Below are 19936 nucleotides of genomic sequence, written 5' to 3'. Positions count from 1 at the left end.
CCACAGAATTTTTAATCCTCAAAACTATAATAAAGAAATATATGAAATGCCTACTATTTCCCTGAGTTAATTTTTTCCTCATCTTGGTGGAAGATCATTATGACCCACTATTCTGATTCCAGCATACTTTAAGCCAATATTTTAATCAACTGTATACAGACATTAATAGATTTTTATTAGCAAAGCATTTTCTGAAATATATTTCTGGAAGCCAAGTTATTTCCTTGATCAACTTTCTAAACTATGCAGTAACATTTCCCCAAACGTTTTCCATTTCATTTTATCTTGATGTTATTTTCACATATATATTTCACACATTTTTCCTGCTTAAGTTATACACAAAGATCTGATTCATCGACTTAAGTTTCTGTACATATCAAATTTTACCCACTCTGCCATTTTTTTACTTTGTGGTCACTATTTCTGAGTCCAACTTTCCTATACCTTATTTTTGCATATGGACATTTTATCTAGAATACTGGTTCTCTTTAGTTCTTGGTTCTCCCTAGTTCTTAAATCAGAAGTGGACTGGATCGTGTGCAGCTTTACCTCTGTTAGCTTTATGTTGTGTTATTTGTATCCACAGCATTACGGATTTTGGAAAGACTGATATAGCTTGTGTTTACTTCTTCCGTAAGTCACAACTGTCAGAAATGTAGCAAGGAGGAGAAGCATGAAGAGGTAGAGTGGTTTGAAGGAGCTGCGCAGAAACCGGGAGGAGGGCGACAGAAGAGTATGAAGAAAACATCAGGTCCAAACATCCTGCCTGGTTTGCTCAGTTCCTGTGTTGGTGCTACAGACTCAACAGCTGCCTCAAGGTGAAAGAATGCTCTACAACTCGTGCGTGATTTCCCTCGCAAAACTAGGCAGTGGACCCTGGGGCGGGGGCTGATGCCGCATTTGACTGAGGCTTTCTCAAACTCTCAGCAAGGCAGTTTGAAGAGCTTCGGGAAAAGTACAGCTTTGGAGACAAGGGGGCAGCAGTCTTAAAATGTGATCGAGGGCACTGATGACTATTCCTGGAACCTTTTCCTAGGAAAGTAAGGCACTTCGGTTTCTCGGAATAACAGTTACACAAACATGCCCTAGACTGCGTCTTTAGACAATTTCGGAAAATAAGCAGTCGTCCAAACACTACGAATGACTCGGGGACACAGAGCGGCAATGGGCGAGGGGTATGCCCTGTGGACGGGGTGCCCAGAGGACTTCACCTGCATTTTTCGTTCCTTTGTTCCTTAACTTAGCACTTTGTATCTCCGCGGTGGTCTACGCTCCGCTCGCCCCGGCCATACCTACGACACCCCAGGCATGTTTCAGAAGGGAACTAAGCATCAGGCAGCCCGGCGGAATCGCCGCAGCAAACAGAATCAAATATTGCGCCCTACCCGCCGACTCACCGCAGCGAACGTCACGGCCGCTACTTGCCTCGCGGGCAGCGCCCGCCCGCCCGGCCCGGGAGCCCGCCCGTCCGCCCGCCGCGACCCCAGGCCCGGCAGTCCTGACAGCTCGCCCCGTCACTTGAGCTGCCGCCGCGGCCTCCGCACCCAGCGCCGGCCCGGCCCGGTCCGGCCGCCTCACCTGCCCGGTCCGCGGGTCTGCGGGTCCGCGTTGCCTTCGCCGCCGCGCCCGAGAGCGAGGGCCGCGGGCCGAGATGCCGGGTGCCCGCCGTCCGCGCCTCGCCAGCGCTCCCCTAGGCGGCCCGCGGCGGCGCCGAGCGGCAGGAAGAGGCTCCGCTCAAACCGGTTTCAGCTGCTCCAGACCAAACCGCCAGGCCGCCCCGCGGGGCGGGGCCGGAGGGCAGCGGGGCGGGGCCTGACGTCACGCCCGGCGCCGTCCCAGCCAATCGGTGGGCACGCGCGGGGGGCGGGCCCACGAGTTTCCGGGCGGGGCTCCAGGCTGCGGCTGGGTATCCCCGGGGGTCCCTCCACCGACTCGGGCCGTGGTACCGGCGCGTAGGACACTTGCGGCACAGCGCGGTCCTCCAAAACTGGACAATGGAAGGGTGGAGGCTGGACCGGCAATTCTAAATTGCACTGTTTTCCCCATTTGAAAACGAGGGAAATTAGCAGGAGTGATGTTTTCTGGAAACTTTGTTTAGTTGCAAAACAAGTCACCATTGCATCAAATCTTTAAAGTTGAAAATGAGGATTAGGTCACCTAAGATGGTTGTGAGTTTATACCTTTGCTAGGCAAAGTATGGTCTACAAACCAGCAGCACCAGGGACCTGTTAGAATTGCAGCCTCACAAGCCCATCCCAAACCTGCCTAGTCAAATCTCGGTTTAGCGACTTATTGGTATGTAAATTAAAGTTTGAAGGAACATTTCTGAAAGCAGAAAGACGCTCTCTGCAAAAGTTGTAGTCCTTTATTTTTCTGAAATGGGTCCTATCAAAATTTTTTTTAAAAAGCACAATTTTTTTTTCTCTTTTGATTTCCCCAAAATTAGTCAGTGTTTCCCACTCACCTAAGTTAAATTGTTACTCCTGCACTTGTCCACGAGGCCGCATCAGTTGAGGAGAGGTTTATTACCTTGCCAGCAAAGGAAGAAAAATGGATGACTCTCCTGAACATAAGCAGAAATACAGAGCTTTTAAAGGGAGAGCCTTCAGTTCAAGGCTATTGTCATTGACATTCTAATCATCCCATCTCAGCCTAAGAGGAAGCCTGGGGTGGACAATTCAGCTGAGCTGTCTTCTCTGACGTAAAGAACAAGAGATTTCCCTGCCTGTCCCAACACCCGCCCACACCTCCAGGCAGGGATGTAGGCCTCAGATTTCCAAAAAGAGTAGGGGAAGTTTTAAGAGACAGAAAACATCTTTTCGCCATATTTTTGTTAGGCAAATCCCTCTGTAACAACTTCTGATTAACTTCTAATGTAAAACTATGTTATCAGATTTCATTTAAATCAAATGAGGTATTAAAAACTAAAAAGAGGCCGGGCACGGTGGCTCACGCCTGTAATCCTAGCTCTTGGGAGGCCCAGGCGGGCGGATTGCTCAAGGTCAGGAGTTCAAAACCAGCCTGAGCAAGAGCGAGACCCCGTCTCTACTATAAATAGAAAGAAATTAATTGGCCAACTGATATATATATAAAAAAAATAATTAGCCGGGCATGGTGGCTCATGCCTGTAGTCCCAGCTACTCGGGAGGCTGAGGCAGAAGGATCGCTCGAGCCCAGGAGTTTGAGGTTGCTGTGAGCTAGGCTGACGCCACGGCACTCACTCTAGCCTGGACAACAAAGTGAGACTCTGTCTCAAAAAAAAAAAACAAAAAAAAAAAAAACTAAAAAGAACCACATGTTCAGGAGACGTTTAAGTTCTCTTTCAGTAAGAGTTTCTTTCTTTCTTTGTTTTTTTTTTTTTGTTGTTGTTGTTGTTGTTGTTTCCAAAAAGCCTCCAGATAAGTAAGAGTTTCAAATTGGTTCCATTGAGCCTACTGAAAAGGTGTTTGCAATAGATGAGCTCTATAGACAGAGTTTCTGGTCTTATAAATCCTATTGTTCCTGACCACGTTTGATATTTGAGCTTGGATTAGATACCAAAGCATTTCTGACAGTGTCTTCCAGTCAGTTAAATAATTATTAAGTACCTACTATCAACAGAAAAGAAACAATCTCTGTGAAATAATTTAAAAAGGGTTATTCTGAGACAAATATGTGCATCCATGGCCCAGAGAGCCATGTCCAAGAAGCCTTGGGTATACGGTCTCCCTATGGTTGGGTTACAGTTTGGTTGTAAACATTTCAGGGAGACAAGAATTATACATAAAGTCATAAATCAATACATGGAAGGTATACATTGGTTTGGCCGGAAAAGGCAAGACATTTCAAAGCAGGGAATTACAGGTTATAGGTTTGTAATTGTTTAAAGGAATGAAGCTTTCAAGGCTCAGAATGTGTTAGGTTAAGATAATGAAGTCTGTTAAGCCACCGAAGACAAGCCACCGGACATATTCTTAAACTCAAGTAATCCGTTAAATAAATTGAGTACATACAGGTGTGGTTTAAGCTTTGTCCTGCATAGTTTTAGACCTATTAATGAGTTACAAAGGATATCTCCAAGAAGAGAAAAGGGCATATTGGAGCATGTCTGACCTCCCTTCTCATGGCCAGCAACTCAGCTTTAGGGTATTTCTAGGGTCCCCTTGGCCATGGCAGGGGGCATTCAGTTGGCTGGGGAGATTAAGATTTTATTTAAGGCCGGGCGAGGTAGCTAACGCCTGTAATCCTAGCACTCTGGGAGGCCGAGGCAGGCGGATTGCTCCAGGTTGGGAGTTTGAAACCAGCCTGAGCAAGAGCAAGACCCCGTCTCTACTATAAAAACAGAAAGAAATTAATTGGCCAACTCTAGCCTGGGCAACAAAGTGTCACTCTGTCTCAAAAAAAGAAAAAAAAAAAAAAAGATTTTATTTGAGTTCACAGTAGTTTGTGCTTAATCCCAAATTTCTTTTTTTTTTTTTTTTTTTTTTGAGACAGAGTCTCACTTTGTTGCCTAGGCTAGAGTGAGTGCCGTGGCATCAGCCTAGCTCACAGCAACCTCAGACTCCTGGGCTCAAGCGATCCTTCTGTCTCAGCCTCCCAAGTAGCTGGGACTACAGGCATGCGCCACCATGCCCGGCTAATTTTTTCTATATATATTAGTTGGCCAATTAGTTTCTTTCTATTTATAGTAGAGACGGGGTCTCGCTCTTGCTCAGGCTGGTTTTGAACTCCCGACCTCGAGCAATCCACCCGCCTCGGCCTCCCAGAGAGCTAGGATTACAGGCGTGAGCCACCGCGCCCGGCCCCAAATTTCTTAAAGAAATAAAATTTTCTTCTAGTATGTACCATTATCTGTTACATTCTGCTGTCCTACATTTCCAAAATAGCTTGGAGTTGATTTCATTCCTTTACTGTTGGTCATACTTAAGTGATAAATTTTTTCATAAGTGTTTGCTTCCTTTAAATGTTTATAGTATCCGATCTAAGCAGCTCTGGAAAAACAATGTTTGTAGTAGATCTTTATTTTCCTGTACTCACCATTTAGTTAAGCTATTATTTGCCTAATGTTTATTGTTCAAGTTAATAGACCTAATCCATGCTCTTTCCCTAAATGCTCTTGAAATTGGCAAAAGAATTATACATATTCAAAGGGATGCCATCATTGGGCCAAAAATTGAGAAACAAGCCAGTAGCATTAGATAATTGACAGAGAAACCAAAACGAACCCAGGAGAAGAAGGGATTCCAGGAAATGCCATTTTACACAGCCTTGGTTAGAAACTCTTTGATAATGCAGTGTATTTCAGATTACTGCCTTTCCACCCTGATCTGATTGGGATATTAAAGTAGAGCATAGATAACACATTCCTTTCTCCTGCCACTTCTGTGGAATGTTACAACTTTTCAAACACATGGTTAATGAGATTAATTTAGGGCTTACCTCATTATTTCCAGAAGAGCTCCATATGTTATGGATTTTACAAAATATTTAACATTCATTATCTTACTTGATTAAATAATGAAATATGTTGTCCCATTTGTCTGAAATCAGCACCACAAGATTTCACTTTTATGAATTAATTTTTTATTTATTTTATTTTATTTTTTTGAGACAGAGTCCCGCTTTGTTGCCCAGGCTAGAGTGAGTGCCCTGGCGTCAGCCTAGCTCACAGCAACCTCAAACTCCTGGGCTCAAGCAATCCTTCTGCCTCAGCCTCCTGAGTAGCTGGGACTACAGGCATGTGCCACCATGCCCGGCTAATTTTGTCTATCTGTATTAGTTGGCCAATTAATTTCTTTCTGTTTTTATAGTAGAGACGGGGGTCTCGCTCTTGCTTAGGCTGGTTTCGAACTCCTAACCTGGAGCAATCCGCCCGCCTCGGCCTCCTAGAGTGCTAGGATTACAGGCCTTAGCCACCACCGCCCAGCCAGAATGCAGGTTTTAATTCCTAAAAAGGGTAAGGGGTTTTGGCTGGGCATGGTGACTCATGCCTATAATCCTAGCTCTCTGGGAGGCCGAGGCGGGCAGATTTGCTGGAGGTCAGGAGTTCGAAACCAGCCTGAGCAAGAGTGAACCCCCGTCTCTACTATAAATAGAAAGAAATTAATTGGCCAACTAATATATATAGAAAAAATTAGCCAAGCATGGTGACACATGCCTGTAGTCTCAGCTACTCAGGAGGCTGAGGCAGGAGGATCGCTTGAGCCCAGGAGTTTGAGGTTGCTCTGAGCTAGGCTGATGCCATGGCACTCACTCTAGCCTGGGCAACAAAGTGAGACTCTGTCTCAAAAAAAAAAAAAAAAAAGCATAAGGGTTTTTAAAGGGACTTGTAAAACATGTTGCCCTTTTTCAGGTCTTTATCTCTGTTACAGTAGTATTAATTTAAAAAAAAGCTCTAGGCTGGGTGCAGTGGCTCACACTTGCAATCCTAGCACTCTGGGAGGCCAAGGCAGGAGGATTGCTTGCGCTCAGGATTTTGAGACCAATCTGAGCGAGAGTAAGATTCCCCACCCCTGTCTCTTTTTAAAAAATAAATAAATAAAAAGCTCTAGACTTAAAAGCCAGAGCTGGACTTGAATCCTATCTCTTACAATCTGTGACATTTTAAATATAAATCTTTGGTAAAAAAAAAAAAAAAAAAAAAAAACTTTACTACTATTCATGAATTTTGAGACTTTATTTCTGGAGAAAACTGTTGAAACCATTTAATTTCTTAATTTTTCTAGAAGGTACAGTTAAGTTGCTGCTAATTTGTTCCATTTTTATTTTGCTAAAATTATTTTTATTAGACTCAATTTTTTCATATGTATTTTACCACCAAAAAATTGTTTTATGCTGATACAATGATATTTTAAACCAACTACCAACTATAGCTTCTACCATTGTGAGTTCTCTTTTGTGGCCATTATTTTTACCCAAGTCTATGTTTCATTACAAAGGATTGATTCTTCCAATGTTTAGATAATAGCACTGTTTACCTTGGCGGTTTTCGCTATAATCAGCTTTGTTTTGTGCTGATTCTTCCCCTAGAGGTATTCATTATGACTTGGATAAAAGACTGATGACTTATCTCTTGATCAATTCAGGAAAATATTGTGACTATATTCAGATAATTCCACAGTCATTCTACTGTAAGAATCTTTTATCAGACTCAAATACTATCAGTTTTCTGTGTTTTATGTACCTCATTGGTGGCCCTGATGCTCAAAGGGACTGTCTATGCCTTTCATTCCCTCTGTTTGAGTCCATGGACAACTTCCCAAATTATAGTATGTGTTACTTATGCTTCATGTAGGTGACCAAGTTGTTACTGTTTGCTATTGATTATTCTTTTAAATAAAGATCAATCCTATATGGAGAAAGCCAAGGAAATTGCTGATTTCCAAAGCAATTTAGGTGCCTCAAATGTGAGCCTTTGACCAGTTTCAAATTAGCTGTAGCTCTTTTGGTATATTCCTTTCCAAACTCTCAAATGCATCATAAGATCAAAATGTCTGTAGCAAGAAAGTTTCAAATGGTAGGGTCCAAATGTCTCCTTTGACCTGTTTCTCTATCTTTTTTTTTTTTTTTTTTTTTTTTGAGACAGAGTCTGGCTTTGTTGCCCAGGCTAGAGTGAGTGCCCTGGCGTCAGCCTAGCTCACAGCAATCTCAGACTCCTGGGCTCAAGCTATCCTCCTGCCTCAGCCTCCCTAGTAGCTAGGACTACAGGCATGCACCACCATGCCCGGCTAATTTTTTCTATATAAATTAGTTGGCCAATTAATTTCTTTCTATTTATAGTAGAGACAGGGGTCTCACTCTTGCTCAGGCTGGTTTCGAACTCCTGACCTCGAGCAATCCGCCCGCCTCAGCCTCCCAGAGTGCTAGGATTACAGGCGTGAGGCACCACACCCGGCCTGTTTCTCTATCTTGAAACAGGAATTTAAACACCCCAGGGCAGCTCTGGTGAAGTTTGAGAAGGCTCCCAAGGCCTAGCATAGTGCCTGCTGATCCCTAAGGCTGACCACCCTCCCAGGCCTTCTCTGAACCTCACTTCTATAAAGAAACTACCAATTTCATCATGTTTAAGAAACTGATTGCAAGATAATACTAAGAATCAAGAAATGCTGTCTTTAGCTACCAATACTGTTGTGCAAGTTTTGGTAACAATACTATTTTGGATCCTAAGAGAAAGTGTCAACAATCAACTTCTAAAAATAGTCAGGACCCTTGCTTTATCCTCCAGTGGTCCTCAAATGGTTCAGTCATTGAAACACCCCAGGGTTGCAGCTATTGTTTGTGGCACCAAGAAAAACAACCATATTCAAGCATGCCCAGGAGATCACAACTATGTCAGGACTGCTGCTTGGCCATCAGTGATTTTAGAGAGGTTAAAATTTTAAAGAAAGCCCTTAGAATAGATGAAATAGTCTAACTCACAGAATTACAGCAATTAAGCTACTTGCTGTGAGAGACAGAGAAAGAGGATCTCCAGTGTTATTTACCCACTAGATTTTCTTACCCGTGTTTTAAAATCTATATCATAAAAAATGGAGAGCATTAGAGAACCAGGTGAAGTGGCACACATCTATAGCTCCAGCTACTCAGGAGGCTGAGGTGGGAGGATCCCTTGAGCCCCCAGGAATTTGAGGCTGCAGTGAGCTATGATTGAGCTTGCAAATTGCTACTGTATTCCAGCCTAGACAACATAGTGAGACCCTGTTTCTTTTTCTTTTTAAGGTCTAATTTTCTTTTCTTTTCTTTTCTTTTTTTTTTCTTTTTTTTTTTTTTTTTTTGAGACAGAGTCTCCCTTTGTTGCCCAGGCTAGAGTGAGTGCCATGGCATCAGCCTAGCTCACAGCAACCTCAAACTCCTGGGCTCAAGCAATCCTGCTGCCTCAGCCTCCTGAGTAGCTGGGACTACAGGCATGCGCCACCATGCCCGGCTCATTTTTTCTATATATATTAGTTGGCCAATTAATTTCTTTCTATTTATAGTAGAGACTGGGGTCTCACTCTTGCTCAGGCTGGTTTCGAACTCCTGACCTTGAGCAATCCGCCTGCCTCGGCCTCCCAGAGACATAGTGAGACCCTGTTTCTTAAGGGAAAAAAAAAGGCAGAGGGAAAGAGCTTCAAATAATATTATTTGTTTAATGGAAGAATTGTCTTGAAAGACTTGTCAATCACTATACAAAGTCTCCTTGCCCACCAAAAAAGACAATGGCCTATTTTTCACAACTGATTGGGAAAAGCTTACATTCTATTTCTACTAAAGCAACTTTTTCATCATTTGGTAATACCTGACCCATATAAGTATTAGTTCAAGTTTTCATGTTCTGTTAGTGTAGCATTCTAGAAACATCCTGAGTAACGAGATACCATTTCTAAATGACTAGTATGTAGGTGAAACCAGACATCATGACGCTTTAAAGAAAAATCACCATGTGTAACATAAGGTGACATAATTGCAATTCTGGAAAGCATATGTCTTATAAACTCTTTAAAAATCAAGACCTTCTAAAACTAAGAAGCAAAAGTTACATTTTGTTTCCAGCCTGCTCCATTAATTATTATTTTTTGTATCTTTCCAAATGCCTCTCAGTTTTGTACATTCTGCATTAAAATAGATTCCTCAAGAAAATTCTTTTTACTGCTTCAATGTAGCAACCATTGACTAGCTATCATTTTAGTGAAAATATTGATGACTATCTGTTGAATGAGGTGCTGTTTTCAGGACATATCCTTACTGTGAACAAAAGAACTCTAACAGCGCAGTTACCATGCACTAGGCTCTAAACCCAGCTGCCAACTCCAGACTGGCAGCCAGCCAAAGAGAGCTGGCACTGGAGTCAGGAAGGCAGGGGTTCTTGGCAATGGCACACAATTCATTACGTGCATGATTTAGAAGGGGATATTATAGTCCATGATTCAACTCTCTATTATATTCCGGACATGCTGGCTCACACCATACCTTTGTTATTTACCTAGAAAACGAAAATGAGAGTGAGAACTAATGCTTCCTTGACTTTATCTGCTATATCTCTATTTTGTTCTCCTATAATCACGCGGTCAAGGGGAAGAACTATGTCTGATTGATTTTCACGCCTCAGCATAATTCCTGGCACATAGTGGTATAAATATAGAGAACACTGAAAATTTCAGGAGAAAGTATTCAGTTTGTCAGTTCTGGATGTCAATATTTTATTTATTAATAAAATAGGCTAGGCATGGTAGCTCACGCCTGTAATCCCAGCGCTTTGGGAAGTTGAGGAGAGAGGATTGCTTGAGGCCAGGAATTCAGACCAACCTGGGCAACATAGCAAGATAAAAATTTTTCTAAAAATTAGCTGAGCATAGTGGCACTCATAGTCCTAGCTCCTTGGAAGGCTGAGGTGGGAGGAATTTGAGGTTATAGTGAGCTATGATTACACCACTGTACTCTAGCCTGGGTGACAGAGCAAGACATTGTTTCTAAAATAATAATAATAAAACAATGCTATGTGTCCCCACTGGAGAGATTTTTTTTTTAATTTATTTAATTCTGAAGGTATACCCGAACCCAACACAGGCCCCCACCATAGTAATGGGGATCTCACAATGTTGTCCAGGCTGGTCTCAAACTCCTGGCCCTGTAACCCACCCACTGTCCTAATCATACATTTCCTTTTTTTATTATTTCAGCATATTATGGGGGTACAAATGTTTAGATTACATATATTGCCCTTGCCCCACCCAAGTCAGAGCTTCAAGAGTGTCATCCCCCAGATAGTGTGCACTACACCCAATACATGTGTATATAACCATCCCCTCCTCCCACCTCCCATCTACTTGACGCCTGATGAATGGTATTACTACATATGCACTTAAGTGTTGATCAGTTAATACACATTTGATGGTGAGTACATGTGGTACTTGTTTTTCCATTCTTGGGATACTTAGAATGGGTTCCAGCTCTATCCAGGATAATACAAGAGGTGCTATATCACCATTGTTTTTTGTGGCTGAGTAGTACTCCATGGTACACATATACCACATTTTATTAATCCCCTCATGAATTGATGGGCACTTGGGTTGTTTCCACATCTTTGCAATTGTGAATTGTGCTGCTATAAACATTCGAGTGTAGGTGTCTTTTTTATAGAATGTCTTTTGTTCTTTTGGGTAGATGCCCAGTAATGGGATTGCTGGATCAAATGGTAGTTCTGCATGTATCTCTTTGAGGTATCTCCATATTGCTTTCCACAGAGGTTGTACTAGTTTGCAGTCCCACCAGCAGTGTATGAGTGTTCCTACCTCTCTACAGCCATGCCAACATTTATCATTTTGGGACATTTTGATAAATGCCATTCTCACTGGGGATAAGTGATATCTCATTGTGGTTTTGATTTACATTTCCCTGATCTAATCATACATGTCCTATTTCTTTCCTGACTCACATAAGCCTCTGAGTTTGGATTCCAGGATAACAGAGCAAGCTTCTGATTATCCCAATCCTGCTGAGTAAAGGAAACCTGACTTCCTTTTCATGAAAATAGGTGGGCACCACAGCTGTATTTCTTACTGTATTTTCCTGCAAATTAAGTCCAAATCCACAGCACATGGGGAGAAGGTGGGGGGGGGGAAATCATCCAAACCACTTGGGATTAGTCAGTGTGATCATACAATCAATTGTATAGATATATAATCAATGTGTCCAGATATCAAAATACTAAGAGATGAAATATAATTAAGATATGTTCCTAAAGAAAAGGAAGAAAACAGCAAGACCTGTGAAAGTGATGACAATTAGAATTCTTTTTTTTTTTTTTTTTTTTTTTGAGACAGAGTCTTACTCTGTCTCCCCAGGGAAGAATGCAGTGGCATCATCATAGTTCACAGCAACCTCAAACTGGGCTCAAGTAATCTTCTTGCCTCAGCCTCCCAAGTAACTGGGACTACAGGTGAGCACCATGACACCTGGCTAATTTTTCTATTTTTAGAAGATAAGAGATCTTTTCCTTGCTCAGGCTGGATTCAAACTCCTGAGCTCAAGCAATCTTCCTGCCTTGGTCTCCCAGAGTGTTAGGAGAGCCACCAAGCCCAGCCCTGACAATTAGAATTCTAAGGGCATTTTTTTTTTTTTGGCCAGGCACGATGGTTCACACCTATAATCCTAGCACTCTGGGAGACCAAGGCGGGTGGATTGCTCAAGGTCAGGAGTTCGAAACCAGCCTGAGCAAGAGTGAGACCCCCGTCTCTACTATAAATAGAAAGAAATTAATTGGCAAACTAATATATATAGACAAAATTAGGCGGGTATGGTGGCACATGCCTGTAGTCCCAGCTACTTGGCAGGCTGAGGCAGTAGGATTGCCTGAGCCCAGGAGTTTGAGGTTGCTGTGAGCTAGGCTGATGCCACGGCACTCACTCTAGCCTGGGCAACAAAGCGAGACTCTGTCTCAAAAAAAAAAAAATTCTAAGGCCATTTTTTTCCTCCAAATTTAACTAACTACTGGCATTTTTATAAAAAAATCAAAATAAGTGGTCTTCATTTATTTAATACAAACATTTTGCCCTTGATTCATAGTTAGAAGACTAAATAATATTGTGTGTAGTCAGTGAATGCCCATCAGAAATGAAAACTGTCTCTCAAGTTATTTTATTACCCAGCCAAGTATAGAAATGAGCATTAATAAATTCTACGATTAGTTGATTTTAGAAACACTTGTGATCTTCCTGCCTAGTCCTCCCAAAGTACTGGGATTACAAACTGGTCCACCATGTCTGGGCCCAGGTAGACAGTTTATTACAAAAAGGTTCTATAGAGACCAGGTGTGGTGGCTTGTGCCAGGCATGGTTGCCTCATGTTATAAGAGGCCTAGGCAGGAGGACCACTTGAAGCCAAGAGTTCGAGACCAACCTGGACAGCATAGTGAGACCTTGTCTCTATAAAAAATAAGAAAAATTGCCAGGCATGGTGGCATGCACCTGTAGTCCTAGCTACTTGGGAGACTGAGGCAGGAATATTACTTGTGCCAAGGAGTTTGAGGCTGCAGTGAACTATGCTCACATCACTGTACTCCTTCCTGGGCAACAGAGTGAGAGCCTGCCTCTTAGAAAAAAAGAAAAAAGATGAAGGAAAAAAATAAAGGGTCTATTGAAAAATGGCATACATAAAACTTGTCATTAAAATAAGTGATTATGTCCTTAAGTCCCAGAGAAGCCATTTTCTAGTCACCAATTTATTTAAATTATAGAATTATGACCAAAGTGAGTACCCATTGTATAAGGCAAACAGCCAAAATTCTTCTTATAGAAGATTAAACTCATTTTGGAATTTTTAAGGAATTTGGAGACCTAAAAATCCTGTAATACCCAGAAATCTCTATTTGTCTCTAAAAGAGTGCTGATTCTGCAGTATGCCAGCCAGGCTCAGCCAATCCAAGATTCCCACACAGATGTCTCTTTCTTTTTAAATACTCTTGGTGTATGTTCTCCCTGTTCTATATACCAAGGTCATGTCATAGACTGTGTTATGAATCTATAGTTTCATAAGGCTTCCCTTTTGCTTACTTCAAGTAATTCTCCACTTTTATGGCCCCAGTGCAATATGAGGAGGAAGAGGAAGAGGGTGGGAGGGGAGGAGGACGAGGGGGATGTGATGAACACACAACACAGCACTCATTCCTGCTGCTCCCCTGCAGTCCTTTTCAACACAATGCTCCAGGGAGCACCTACCAGGAGACTGGCCTGGGAAGAAACAACATTTGTTCTCCTTGTCTAGCTGTGAATTTGCTCAACTCAGTTCTCTTTCTCTGTCTCTCTTGTAGCATTCATGAGAAATATCATTACCAGACATCACTGTGTTCCCATAGGTGTCCCATCCACAGTTATTAAATGCTCTGGCTGCATCTCTTTTCTTAATACTCCTACTCCAGAGAGAGTATCATAGCACATGTGAGTGACAATGACATTATTATTCCTGCTCTAATTTATTTTTTAAAGCAATTTTCATGCATCAGTATACTAAGCTTTCATTATGATCCAAACAGTATTGCATTCTACAATTGCTCAAATGCTTCATAATTGAAAAAGCATTTTGTATGCTGGGACTGCCCTTTATCAGTCATGTTAAGCAGAACAGACTTCTGCATCAAGATTGTTAGCAGTCAGTAGTATCTTAATATTTTTTTATTTTTGGTATTCTGGTATTTTCTACAATGAATATTTATTGCATTTCAAATAGAGAATAATATGCTAAGAGTTTTATATGCCTTATTTTATTAATTTCTCTCAGCCATCTTTGAGGTACTATTATTAATCCATTTCACAGAAGAGGAAACAAAGGTCCTTGAGGTTAAATAACTTACCCAGTTCAGCTTGGCTACCTGGATTTATACAAAAACTATAAACTGATATAGTATCTCCCTCATCAAATGTAAGGATTTTTTTTTTTTTTCAGCCACCCTCAGTGCGCCGGAGAGCTGGGACTGGCCCAAATGTAAGGATTAAAAAAGAATACCAACTGTGAAGGAGTTCTTATATGAAAAATCTGGTCTAGAAAAAACAATGTACTGTTTTAAAAGTGTATTTTTAAGTGTTCTCTACAGATATCAAGTAGTATAAAATAGACTCAACATAGTGTTCTGGAGCTTTTCAAATGCTAGTTGTGCCTATCTCTTCCCAACTTCAAGTTCACTGTCCTCAGCTTAGGGACTTGAAATTGGCCATATGGGAATCAGAAACCATTAGTAAACACTATAAATCAGGGCCTTTCTCTTTGGAGAGACAGTTGTTTGATACCTACCAGCACACACAGCTCCTAGATTGAAAGATTGAAGGACTTACTGGTCTGGCTCAAATTCAGGCTTTATTTATTTATTTAGATAGAATGATTCATAACTTGGCTCTGCATGTCATGAGGCCTATTTTCTCAGCTGTAATGTGGAGGAATTCTAAGAATGGCCAAAAGAAAAAAAAAAAAGCCTGCAAAAAAGATTTTTCCCATTTCAGCTGTTTCAATCTGATTAGAGAAACACAATACACTACATACATCCTTTGAGTGTTGATGTGGGCTTTTTTTTTTTTTCTTTTAAATCTCTATGCTGCCTGCTGCTGCCATAAAGGGTTAGATTAACAATTTTTATGAATAGCCCATTTTGTTTGGCGTATTTGCACCTTGGAGTAGGTATTTTATTAACCAGGCAGTATTTCTTCTCCTAAGGGACCATATCTTGTAAGAATGCTTTGGCATAGAGAAATTAAGGTATTTTATCAAAATGAGGAGGTATTGGTCAACATCATTTCATGGTTGGTTTTCAATCGTAGAAAGTTTCCCTTTTCTCCACAATAAAATAGTGAGACATCCTCATTATGGCTTAAGAAATGGGGAAGCTTTGTTGGTTCATTGTTCCCTCCTGAAATGCAAGCTTCAACCAAAAGGGGACTGAATCTAAGAGTCCAGCTTCCTTCCTACCGACTTCATGTCTTCTATGTCCTGGCCATTGTCCAGTGGGCCCTACCCTGCCGGCTTTCCTGTATTAGACACGTGGCCAAATTGCTCCACCCATAGATACCCAGGTCAGGAGGCAAAGCTAGGCTGGCCTCTGATTGGACCAAGGATAGACACCTACCTAGAAGGAAGCCAATCAGCTTGTCTCAGCAACTTCCCCTAGGATACTGTATTTCTTTCCCAAGACTCCTGTAACAAAGTGCCACAAACTTAACAGTTTAAAACAAAAGAAATTTATTCTGTCACCGTTCTGGAGGTCAGAAGTCCAGAATCGAGGAGCCAGTGGAGCCACGTTCTCTGTGAAGGCTCTAGGGGAGAATCTATTCCATACCTTTCTCTGAAAGGTGTTGCTAGCAATCCTTGGCATTTCTTGACTTGTAGACACATCACTTGGATCTTCTGCCTCTGTCATTACATAGTGTTCTGCCTGCGTGTCTATCTTCCTGTTGTCTTCCCTCTATGTGTGTCTGTGTTTCTTCTCTTTTTATAAGAACACTAGTGGGATTAGGGCTCACCCTAATGACCTCATCTTAACTTGATTACATCTGCAAAGACTCTATTTCTAAATAAGGTCACATTCACAGGTATGGGAGTTAGGACTTGACCATATCTTTTTGAGGGACATGATTCAATCCATAATAACAACAACAAAACCATAACAGGTACTAAGAAGGAAGCCTGCAGTAAATGCTCAATATTTGGGGCAAGAGGTTGTAAATAATCAGGTCAAGTTCAAGGTGAGTCAACCAAGGGTGAGAAAGGCAGAACAGTTGTGTAGAGGGAAGCAGAGAAAGAACAATTCCTGAAAGATTGAGAGGGTTGTCTCACTACATCCCTTCCATTAACTCACCCATTCCCTTTGAGATGGTTTAGATGTTTGTCCCCTTCAAATGTCAGATTGAAATTTAATCCCTCCTTTTGAAATGTGGGCCCTGGTGGATCCGCCACCACACCCATCTAATTTTTCTATTTTTTGTAGACACAGAGTCTCACTATATTGCTCAGGCTGGTCTCAAACTTCTGGCCTCAAATGATCCTTCTGCTGAGGCTTTCCAAAGTACTGGGATTATATAAACTTGAGCCACTGCACCTGGCCTGGGTGCTGGTTGTTTAAAAGAGCCTGGTACCTCCCTCTCTTTTTCTTGCTCCTTCTGTCACTATGTGAGGCACCCACCTCCTTCATTTTCCATCTTGATTGGAAGCTTCCTGAAACTCTCACCAAAAGCAGATGCTGGCATGATGCTTCTTGTACAGCCTGCAGAACTGTGAGCCAAATAAACCTGTTCTCTTTATAAATTGCCCAGCCTTAGATACTCCTTTATAGCAGCACAAAACTAACACACCCTTCTTTATTTTTGTTCGCCTAAATGACTTTCTATACTATAAATAGACTGTCTATACTATAAAACCATTAGAACCTTGAACACAAGAGTGATTTTCCCAAAGTCATTGTGGAATGACTGAGATTCCTGAAGACATACTGGAAGAACAATGATACATACAAAGGAAATGTAATAAAATTCTCCATGAAGCAAAATTTATCCCATAAAAAGCTATCCTTTGATAAATATCCTTTGTTTCTACTTTTTTTTTTTTTTTTGGAATGGGGGTTGTGAGAAGGGGGGTTTAATTGCCTTGGGGTTTTTTGTTGTTGTTGTTGAGACAGAGTCTCACTCCATTGCCCGGCCCCAAATGGATTTTTAAAGGAAAAGAAGAGACAATTCCTGAGTTGTTTCCCAACAATTTACATTAAAATAATAATCCAGGGGCCTGGTGTCTTACACCTGAAGTCCCAGCACTTTGGAAGCCTGAGGCAGGAGGATCTATTGAGGCCAGGAGTTTGTGCCCTGTCTGGGAGACAAAGCAAGAGACTCTGTCTCTACAAAAAAATTAGCCGCTGTGGTACCCAGCTGCTTGGGAGGCTGAGGCAAGAGGATCACTTGAGGCCAGGCCCAAGAGGCTGCAGAAAGCTATGCATGGGCAGCCTGGGTGACAGAGGGAGACCCCATCTCTAAATAAATAAATAAATAGACAAAATAATATAAGCTGTTGATGGGCTATACATTGTTTTTTGTATCACAAATTCTAGGAACTTGAAGATAATGGATAAGGCTGCTAGTTGAGAACAAAATGACCTTAAACAATTGCCCCCAGGGATGGGTGCAGGAGTGGGGAAGGGAATGACTGGAGTCCTATACTCTTTCTAGGTCTGATACATTTTGTGTAACTTACACAGCTCTGAGCTATTTTTCTATTCTTAAGATATTTATCCCTCTTTTTTTTTTTTTTTTTTTTTGGAGACAGGGTCTCTCTGCTGCCTGGGCTAGAGTGCAGTGGCATCATCATAGCTCACTGCAACCTCAAACTCCTAGGCTCAAACAATCCTCCTTGCCTCAGCCTCCTGAGTAGGTAAAGACTACAGATGCACACCACACCAGCTAAATTTTTTTGTAGAGAACGAGGTCTCGTTCTTGCTCAGGCTGGACTCGAACTCCTGGACTCAAGGGATCCTCCCATCTTGGCTTCCCAAAGTGCTAGGATTGCAGGCATGAGCCACCTCACCCAGCCATATTTATCCCTCTTTAAAGAGTTCTTTAAATGACCAAAAAAGTTTTCCAAGTTGAATGGTAGTGTAACAGAGGGAATCGCCTGGAAAAATATGGCAAAAATATTTTCTGTCTCTGAAGCCTGCATACCTGCCTTAGGCCAGTGGTTGGGAGGGGCAGAGTAAATCTTTTGTTTATTTGTGCAACAAGAGGTGGCCCAGCCCAACTTGGTAAAGGGAGATTCTGGGTGGAGGTCATGAAATTGTCTTCAGTGGAGATGGGATGGTCAGACTTACCAACTGTAATTGCCTGGAGCTGAGAACCCATCCTTAAAAGCTCTGTATTTCTGTGAATGTTCAGGAAACTTGGGATTTTGAGATGAGAAACTCTACCTTTGCCAGCAAAGTAAACTCCCTTTCCTTCCTTCTCAAACCGCTTGTCCTTGTTCTTCATCCTCGTGGACAAGTGCTGAGTTGACAGTAACATTAGATTCACAAAATATCCCCCACACATTTGTTTCCTCTGATGCAATGAGATTATAGAATTATAGCTGGAAAAAGAGAATTATAAAATATGGCTATTGCTTTGGTTTTCAGGGCATTAAGTCATCTAAATTCATTTTATATATTTTTTATATGAAAGCGGGGAGAGTGAGGAGGAGAGTTCAATTTCTTTCTTTCTTTCTTTCTTTCTTTCTTTCTTTCTTTCTTTCTTTCTTTCTTTCTTTCTTTCTTTCTTTCTTTCTTTCTTTCTTTCTTTCTTTCAGACAGAATCTCACTCCATCACCCTGGGTAGAGTGCAGTGCTCATCATAGCTCACTGCAACCCCAAACTCCTGAACTCAAGCGACAACTCTCCTGCCTCAGCCTCCTGAGGAGCTGGGACTACAGGTGCATGCCACCATGCCCAGCTAATTTTTTTAAAACTTTTTTAGAGATGAGGTCTTGCTCTTGCTGGTCTCCAACTCCTGAGCTCAAGTGATTCTCCCACCTCGGCCTCCTAGAGTGCTAGGATTGCAGGCATGATAAAATAAATGTATTTTTTTTTTAAGTATGTGGAACATAACCTTTGTTCTTTACCTTTTTAGAGAAATGAAAGCCAATGTTTCCTGCCCAGTGCTCAGGCTTTGGTATGGTAGGGTAATTACCTTTGATTGCCTCTGTTTTAAATCTATTGAAGAGTTTCCAGATACTTCATGAGATTAAAAACTCCACTCTGTAGACATCTGCCTGTTTCTTGCTCAGTCAACCAAATTATTAAAAGGAAATCTTGGGCTCTTATAGCATTTACTTTTCTAACTTCGTTTTGTGAAATTGCAGCTATTTATCAGACAGGATGGGTTTAGACCTGTTTTAATGGTTTGGGAGTGGTTGCTGTGGAGTTAGTGACTTTTAGCAAACATTGAGACTGCACCTATGGAAACACCAGACAATAAGTCCTACTCTTTGTTCTCCAATTATAACAGCCTCAGAATAGTGGGTGGTACAAGCCAAGAGAATAAACTTGGACCCAATAGACCCCTTTAATAGCATGTGCCTGTTTTCTGAAAGTAAATCTCCAATTCTTGGCTATCCAGTAGAAACCATCCACCCAGGGTGATCAACTCTCAAATGCCATCTCCTTGCCAGCCAGAGGACCTTGCCAAAGCCTCAATTTGTGAAAAAAAAAATCATGCTTTTTCCCCCTACTTTTATAAAGAATAAGCTTTTTTCATTATCGAGTGATGCACCATTCTGAAGTAGTTGCCATTGGAAGTCTTCACCAAGAGCTACACCAAGAATGAGGAGTTTTCCCTGACCAAGACTACTCCTTCAAGTAACCAAAAAAAGTGATGGGAGCTTCCAGCACTCACTTTCATGATCAAGAAAAATACTAGCAATAAAAAGATGTCGATACTTCTTACTAAAATTTAAATATCTACTAGCACTATAAATGTTTACTAAA

The 19936-nt window shown here is 41.6% G+C and overlaps 2 protein-coding genes across 2 annotated transcripts in view; one reads left to right on the top strand and one right to left on the bottom strand.

Annotated features, from left to right (window-relative positions):
- The window catches only part of GPCPD1 (glycerophosphocholine phosphodiesterase 1), a 57981-nt gene extending 56232 nt beyond the window's left edge, over nt 1–1749 (bottom strand). The window contains exon 1 of the mRNA XM_012755024.2: nt 1579–1749. The gene's annotated coding sequence lies outside the window, so the exon portion shown is untranslated. The remainder of the gene's footprint in view (nt 1–1578) is intronic.
- LOC142876870 (uncharacterized) overlaps nt 901–19936 on the top strand; it is a 59044-nt gene continuing 40008 nt past the window's right edge. The window contains exon 1 of the mRNA XM_076010945.1: nt 901–2017. Within this exon, the coding sequence (XP_075867060.1) occupies nt 1309–1956 (648 nt within the window). The 5' untranslated portion in view covers nt 901–1308 and the 3' untranslated portion in view covers nt 1957–2017. The remainder of the gene's footprint in view (nt 2018–19936) is intronic.

This window comes from Microcebus murinus, chromosome 16, assembly GCF_040939455.1.
Source record: "Microcebus murinus isolate Inina chromosome 16, M.murinus_Inina_mat1.0, whole genome shotgun sequence".
In the NCBI taxonomy this organism is placed as follows: Eukaryota; Metazoa; Chordata; class Mammalia; order Primates; family Cheirogaleidae; genus Microcebus; species Microcebus murinus.
The sequence above is the reverse complement of the archived record's forward strand: the minus strand, read 5'-3'. Positions and strand labels throughout refer to the sequence as shown.